At 54.1% G+C, this 7,850-nt stretch overlaps 1 protein-coding gene across 3 annotated transcripts; it reads left to right on the top strand.

The window, feature by feature from the left end:
• The first annotated feature begins 2,395 nt into the window (after positions 1–2,395).
• On the top strand, positions 2,396–7,561 carry LOC109443185 (cytoplasmic tRNA 2-thiolation protein 1). 3 transcript variants are annotated; one of them, XM_088800592.1, is made up of 3 exons: positions 2,396–2,552; positions 4,937–5,482; positions 6,899–7,561. In XM_088800592.1, exons 2-3 carry the CDS (start codon positions 4,975–4,977, stop codon positions 7,480–7,482), a joined length of 1,092 nt encoding a protein of 363 aa, XP_088656718.1. In that variant the 5' UTR covers positions 2,396–2,552; positions 4,937–4,974; the 3' UTR covers positions 7,483–7,561. The 3 variants fall into 3 exon arrangements, with proteins under 3 accessions (XP_088656718.1, XP_088656717.1, XP_088656719.1); XM_088800591.1 differs by having other exon boundaries at positions 2,479–2,552; positions 3,938–5,482; XM_088800593.1 differs by having other exon boundaries at positions 2,484–2,552; positions 3,938–5,482; positions 6,947–7,561.
• The last annotated feature ends 289 nt before the right edge of the window (positions 7,562–7,850 follow it).

Here is a 7,850-nt window from a genome sequence, read left to right on the forward strand (position 1 = left end):
GTAATTTTTTGCTACCTGCAATGATGATAGTCATGGTTTGGATGGGGGGGGGTCCCCTTCAATAATCACAATAGGTGAGTGTTGTTCAGGTGTTCTGTAGTCCTCTTCGATAATCACTGTAGGTGACTCTTCTCCTGGCCATTCCTTTCCTTGATTTTTTTACACCACTGACACCTGGTTTAGACTCACTGGATCTTTTCCTCACTAAAAATTTTTCAATTGACATTTGCTTTTTCCGATGTTTTAAAATTTTTCTAAAGTGACACATAGCATTATCATTGAAAGTGTTAGTGGCATGACTTACAGCAGCTTTATCAGGGTGATATTTTTCAACAAAAATTTGCACTTCAATCCATTTTGCACACATTTCTTTGATCAGCGCAGTAGAAACACTTTCTCTTCCCTCCTCCTCCGAAGACAATTCCTCAGTTGCGCCTGTTGCTGCTCCGTCAGAATGTTCTGAAGTTCTTCTGTGGTGAGTTCAGACTTGTGGTCCTTCACTGACTCCTCCACATCATCACTGCTCACTTCCAAGCACATGGACTTTCCCAGAGACACAATGTCCTCAACAATAGGAGCATCCTCTTCAACATCCTCAAATACACGTTCAGGGACAGCATCTGGCCACAGTTTCTTCCATGCTGACTTCATTGTTCTGTGAGACATCCCTCCATGCTTTGTCTATGAGATGTAAGCAATGTAGGATATTGAAACGATTCTTCCAGAACTCTCTGAGGGTTAGCTCTGTGTCCAAGGTCACCTCAAAGCACCTTTGGAACAGTGCTTTGGTGTACACTTCTTAAAATTAGATATGACCTGCTGGTCCCTCGGCTGGATGAGAGGAGTCGTGTTGGGGGGCAAAAACTTTATATTAATAAAACTGAACTCTTCCACCAACTCGTCCTCCAAGCCTGGGGGGTGAGCTGGAGCTTTACCCATAACAAGCAGGCACTTCATTGGAAGATTTTTTCTTGGAGGTATTTTTTTACACTTGACCTGAACACTTTATGAACTTACTCAATAAAAGACTGCCTGGTTACCCAAGCTTTACTGTTCACCCTCCACGTCACATGCAATTTGCTTTTTATAACATTGCTTTTCTTAAATACCCTGGGATTCTCAGAATGGAAGACTAGAAAAGGCTTCAACTTAAAATCCCCACTTGCATCCCCACAAAATAGAAGGGGTAGCCTGTCTTCCATGGGCTTGTGTCCTGGCAGTGATTTCTCCTCCTTTGTTAGGTAGGTCCTCTTTGGCATTTTCTTCCAAAAGAGGCCTGTCTCATCACAGTTGAAAACTTGTTGGGGAAGGAAACCCTCTGCCTCTACATAATCTTTAATTCCAAAACAAATTGGTCGGCGTCTTCTTTGCTGGCACTGGCAGCTTCCCCATGTGTCACCACATCGTGTTTGCCACTTCTCCTCTGAAACTTTTCAAACCACCCTCTACTTGCCTTGAAAATGTCACTCTCAGCACTTGTTCCAGGGGTGTTTTTGATGAGGTCAGCATGCAACTGTGAAGCTTTTTCACAAATCATGCTGTCAGAAAAGCTGTCACCAGCCAACTGTTTTTCATTTATCCATATGAAAAGCAATTTTTCCACTTCTTCAATTGTCTGTGTCCTTTGTCTTGTAAGCGTTTTAACACCTCTTGCAACACTGGCTCCTTTAATGGCTTCTTTATTTTTTAAAATGGTACAAATTGTAGAGTTGGCAATACCAAACTACGTTGTCAAATCACATACATGGACACCACTTTCATGTTTGGAAATAATTTCCTTCTTCAATCTGTATTATTGTTCTGTTAATGATTCTCTTGGCTTTGCAGCTTTTATCCATTTCTCACAGCGAGGGGTGATTGGCAGAGGGTTCCTGAGATGACATGAACACAGATTGATTGCACACAGTCACGAAAACAAATTTGCTGCAAGGGGGCTACTTAGATTAGATGAACACAGATTGATGCACTGGGTTCCACACAATCAGAAAAATAAATTGGTTGCAAGAGTGCTCCTGAGATGAGACGAGCACAGATTGATTGCACACAGTCACCAAATAAGCCCAAATATCACCTCCGCGTTGCACGGGTGCTCAGGACTCAACAGTATCAGCCAGGCCTCAGGATCTTGCACTCAGAAGAAGCCATGTAAGATGTTCAACTTCCAAGGCGTTTTCGAAAACCGAAGCATTTACTTGAGGGTTTTCGGCGTTTGTAAATCGAAATGTTCATCAACGGAGACCTTCGAAAACCGAGGTACTGCTGTACAGCTCTGTCCCGGTCCATGCCCATGGGCAGGCACAGAAAGGAAAGAGGGCAATGCATTTGGAGAGCAGACGGCAGAGCACAAGAAGAGGGCGCAAGGATTGCTGGCAGTTGTACGCCAAGGGGCTCAGTAGCCACCAGGGTTTCAGGTGGAGCTATTGCGTGGGATTCTGGGAGCAGTAGGCAAGACAGCCCCAAAGTCTTGTGGGAGTCGTAGTCTTCGGAACTACTTCCATGTTGAGCTTCCGCGCGTCTCGCAGTTTGGTTTCCCAGCACCGCAGTGTGCCCAGGTGAGTATTTCCTCCTGTGATGGATGGGCCCATGGGCGTCCGCTCTTTGTTGCAGTGGTGTGTGCGAGCTAAAGCTCTCTGGGGGGGGGGGGGGGGGGGGGCAGGTGGCTCGCCTTTGTGACTTCCCAACTTCAGTATCCCCGAGGCCTTCTGGCCTGGATCCCCACTTTGGACACTGCAGCCCACTCCCTCCCCCAGGTCGGGATTCGACCATCTGTCTCCCTCCCCACCCCAATTGGGTACGTCCGGGAGGCTTCTATTCTGCCCTAGAGCCGCTATCCTGATAGATGTCACAAACTATACATCCTCTGACAAGGCAGCAATCTGGAGGCATCCCAAGGGTCCACGTGCTGTCCTCTGGGCGCATTTATTATTCCCTCATCCTACAGATATTTACTGAGCACCTACTCTGTGTGCCGAGCCCTGTGCGAAGTGGAGGAAGACAGTGGTGGATGAGGCAGACCAAATACCTGCCTTTAGTGAGCTCACAGTGTAGTGGGGGAACCAAGCCTGTCACCATGACAGGTAGAGGTGTGGTTAGGCTGGGATGGAGGCATACCAGCAGCTCTGCAGCCCAGAGGAGGCGCCTGACCCAGCCTAGGGTCCATAAAGTCTTCAAGGGGAAGATGCTTAGCAGGAACTTCAAACCTGACATGTCCAAATGGAATTTCTGGTCATCCACCCCTGACTAAACGGTCCCATCATCCTCCCAGAGGCCCTGGCCCACACCTTCATGTCCTTCTTCATTCCTCTCTTTTCTCATCACCCCACACTCCACCCCAATCAATGTCTGTGCAAGTCCTATGGACTCTACCTTCAAAAGAGACCCCAAACTCAACCATTTCTTCCCACCTCCCCTGCCACCACCCCCATCTAGGCCACCGTCATCTCTCACTGACTCCTGCCCCATAGGCTCCTCAATGGCCTCCCTACCTCTGCCCTTGCCCACTAAAGTCTGTTCCCCACACAGCAGCCAAAGGGATCCTTTTAAAACCTAAATCAGATTATATCCCTTCTCGGCTCAAAACCCTTCCATGTCTCCCATCTCCCTCTGAATAATATTAAAACTCTACGTTGTGGGTCTCTGACAACTGCACAGATTCACCTGCTACTGGTCTTCCACCTTCAGGAGGTGACACCCCAGAACTGGGTGACTCGTAGACGTAGGGGAGAGACAGTCCAGGGTGACTTTGTGTCCTGTCCTGTGGAGGAGCTGGGTGGAAGGTGGTGGTGCTCTCAGGAGACAGAAGCAGCTGGGCAAGAACAGGCTTCTGCCTGCGGAGCAGGGGGACTGGGCAGTTCCAGCACTAGGATCTGAGAGAAGGACCAGTGGGAACTCTCAGGGGGGCATTTGGAGGACCAGCCTGGTGGACATTGCCTTTCAGTCACCCACAAGGAGAATGAGCTGCGTGGGACCTGAGGACCACAAGGAGGCCGCTCCAAAAGAGACTGGAGACTCAGCAGGAGAAAAACACAGGAGAGCAGAGAGAGAGGATCAAGAGAAACACTTTCACTTTTTCCCCCCTTCTTCTGCCTCCCCCCACTCCGATCCAAGCTGTTGTTTCTCAGTCTAGTTGTGTAGGACACAGCTCCCTGGCCCATGCTGGTGTTATGAGCCTTGCACTCCCCCCAGCTGAGGCAGTCGGTCACTGGTCAATGGTTGGCTATCGTTGGTTGGTGGCTCACAGCCGCTCAGGCCGACCTCCGACTGCTCATGGCAGCCCAGCTCCAGGGAGAGCCCTTGTTCACAGTCTTAGCTATAGAGGGCGCAGGTCACTTGCCTATGTGGGAATTGAACCGGGGACCTCGGTGTTAGGATCCAGGCACTCCAACCACCTGAGCCACGCAGCTGGCCAGGAAAAAGATTTTTAAGGGCGTATTGCTCAGCTGTGACAGATTTGCCTCATGGTCATGGCTAATGGATTCTGAGGGCTGCCTGCTGAGCCCAGTGACAGGGAAGAATACTTTAAGCAGAGGCAAGAGCCAGTGTAAAAACCTGGAGACAGGAGTGTACCTAGGGTGTTTGAGAATAGAGGCCAGTGTGGCTGAAGACGCTAGGAGATGAGGTCAGAGAAAAAGAGAGTCAGAACGCATGCAGCCTCATAGGCCATTAGCTTTTCCTAAAGTGAGATGAGATGCACGGGAGGATGTAGAGAAGATACTGGGCAGGAACCTGCTGGCTTTGTGGAGAATAATGTGTGTATCATAGCAGCCTTCTTAAGCCAGCACATATGTATGGCCCAACCCCACCTCTGGAAAACGCCTGCCGGGTCCACAGCCTGGATCTATTTCGGGGAGCAGCACTCTGCAGGCAGCCTCCCCGGAGGCAACGACCCCGCCAGCCAGAATCCACTGTAACCCGCCTTCCCTCCCTACCCGTCTAGGAGAAGCTGACCCTTCCCACCCCTCCCTGGACCCCGCGATGCCCGCGCCGCAGTGCGCCTCCTGCCACAAGGCGCGCGCCGCCCTCCGCCGTCCACGCTCCGGGCAAGCGCTGTGCGGCACCTGCTTCTGCGCTGCCTTTGAGGCCGAGGTGCTGCACACGGTGGTCGCGGGCCGCCTGCTGCCCCCCGGCGCCGTGGTGGCCGTGGGTGCCTCGGGAGGCAAGGACTCAACAGTACTGGCCCACGTGCTGCGCGAGCTGGCACCGCGCCTGGGCATCTCGCTGCAGCTGGTGGCCGTGGACGAGGGCATCGGCGGTTACCGGGACGCGGCGCTAGCCGCCGTGCGGCGCCAGGCGGCCCGCTGGGAGCTGCCGCTCACCGTCGTGGCCTACGAGGACCTCTTCGGGGGCTGGACGATGGACGCAGTGGCCCGCAGCACAGCGGGCTCCGGCCGTAGCCGCTCCTGCTGCACCTTCTGCGGGGTGCTGCGGCGTCGGGCGCTGGAGGAAGGGGCGCGCCTCGTGGGAGCCACGCACGTCGTGACGGGTGAGCACAGGCCCAGCACCCCGGGGCGCTGTGGGAGAGAGGACCGTGCTCATACACGGGTGAGGGCGGGCATTGCGGGGAATGAGGCGCAAGCCCAAAAAGTGAAAAGGAGACCCTGGGTGTGACCTGGTGGAGGCCCGCAACCAGGACAAAGGGATCTGCATGCCACTGAAGGTTCACGGGCATGGTATGTGCCCGGCCCTGGGAGGCGTGGGGCCGGCTTTCCAGTTGCTGCCGTCATCTGGATACACACACATTGGAAAACAGAGGTTGAGGGTTCTCTCTAGGGGCCAGGGCTGTGGTTCTCCGCGTTAAAAAAAAAAGTAAAGGCATTCTTTGTATCTCCTTTCACAAAAGGAGGGGCGGCAGGACTATCTCCCGTCAGAAGCCATCTGCAGTCTGAAACGCGACTGTCTTTTAATTCCTTTTTCTCCGTTGGCTTCTCTGATAACTCGCTATTCTCTCCCAGTCATTACTTCGGTAAATAATTATTGACCATTTACTATGTACCAGATATAAGCTATGTAACCTAGAACAAATCTCCTAACGCCGTTTCCTCTTGTAAAATGGGGAGGGAGATCCATAGTGTCTGGGTCCTAGCTTGTCCAGAATTGGATGAGTTGTGTGTGAAGCACTTAGACTAGAGACTGAAAAGCAGGGAGCATTATGTAAACATCTGCTGTCGTGATACACAAGACAGTCTGCTCCTGCCGGATTCTCACACACATACGTATAACCTGACAAGTAATAGTACTCAGGAAAAGTACACAGACTCTGCGAGTTTGCAACCGGAGGACCTGGTGGAGGGAGAAAGGTGGGGATTAAGAAGCGTTTCCCGAGTGAGCCAGACCTGACTCGGTGAGGAGGAATGGGGGTGGGGCGAGCTGTTCTGAGCAGAGGCAACAGCTTACGCGGAGGCCTGAGGAGAGGAAGTAGGGCCAACTTGAGAAGCCCTGAAAAGACCAGTGTTTTACTGCATAGACTCAGATATACGATGATAAAACGCAGGGTAAGATTTCGCTTAAATTTGACAGTGACTGTTGTGTAAATAGTCACCTTCTCCCTGGTCTTTCCATGATCTGCATTTCCAGAGGCACTTGTGTCAACAGCTCTCCTGAGGTTCTGCGTGAAATGCATTTTGACTTCTGGGCAGTCAAGTACCCTTTAACCGAGACTGAAATGATATTGTAGCGTAAAGGACGTTCACTCCCTCCGTGAAAGGGCATCTAGCACAGGGCCTGTTTTGCAGTAAGCCGGTGGCAAATGAGGGCACCCCAAGTTGCTCCACTGGAGCCTGTGTGTCCCCCCGTTTCTCGTTGTGTCCACCTTGCACCTCCACTTGGCTGCCCCACGCTACCTGGGGGTCTCCATGGCCTGCACCTCTTGCCGCTACCTGCTCCGTCTCTCTGGGTCCAGGCTGCCCCACGGTGCCCGCTCCTGACCTGCTCCCCATCTCTGCCCCAGGCCACAACGCCGACGACATGGCGGAGACCCTGCTCATGAACTTCCTGCGGGGCGACGCTGGCCGGCTGGCCCGGGGCGGGGGCCTGGGCTCGCCGGGCGAGGGGGGCGCCCTGCCGCGCTGCCGCCCGCTGCAGCTGGCGTCGCAGAAGGAGGTGGTGCTGTACGCGCACTTCCGCCGCCTCGACTACTTCTCGGAGGAGTGCGTCTATGCGCCCGAGGCCTTCCGCGGCCACGCGCGCGATCTGCTCAAGCTGCTGGAGGCGGCGCGGCCATCGGCGGTGCTGGACCTCGTGCATTCGGCGGAGCGCCTGGCGCTGGTCCCGGCCGCGCGGCCCCCGCCCCCCGGCGCCTGCTCCCGCTGCGGGGCGCTGGCCAGCCGCGCGCTCTGCCAGGCCTGTGCCCTCCTGGACGGCCTGGACCGCGGCCGGCCCCGCCTGGCCATCGGCAAAGGACGCAGGGGGCGGGACGAGGTGGGGACGCCGCGGGAGCCGGGGCGGGTCCGAACTCCGGTCCCGGAGGCCGTCCCCACTTTCTAGGGCCCCCACTGCTCCGCTGGGATCCCACCAGGGAGCACGGGGCCCCTGTAAATGACTGAATAAACCTGAGTTACCTTTGCTTCCCTGTGAGGTTGGGAGGGGGATGGAACCGGTTACCTGTGACCCTGCGGAAGCTGCGGCCTGGACTCTGGGTCTCAGGGGAGGGAACTCAATTTTCCCCTCCTGAGCAAGTGGGAATTAGGGGGCTGCTTTCCCGTACCTCTGCCAGGTTCTGGGCGTGCTCAGTCCTAACCCTTCTTGAGCACCTACTACCGCGTGTGTCTGGTGTGCCATGTGTGCCTGTAGTGGGATAAGCAAAGCCACATGACTCGCTGGGCGCACGTCATTCACGGTAATCATGATGCTTC

This window comes from Rhinolophus sinicus, chromosome 8 (assembly GCF_057876585.1).
Source record: "Rhinolophus sinicus isolate RSI-liver-muscle chromosome 8, RSI-T2T, whole genome shotgun sequence".
In the NCBI taxonomy this organism is placed as follows: domain Eukaryota; kingdom Metazoa; phylum Chordata; class Mammalia; order Chiroptera; family Rhinolophidae; genus Rhinolophus; species Rhinolophus sinicus.

Coding starts and splice junctions, on each gene's coding strand:
- LOC109443185 (XM_088800592.1), top strand. CDS start 4,975: ATGCCCGCGCCGCAGTGCGCCTCCTGCCACAAGGCGCGCGCCGCCCTC. Junction 5,483..6,898: donor AGCCACGCACGTCGTGACGG/GTGAGCACAGGC, acceptor CTCTGGGTCCAG/GCTGCCCCACGGTGCCCGCT.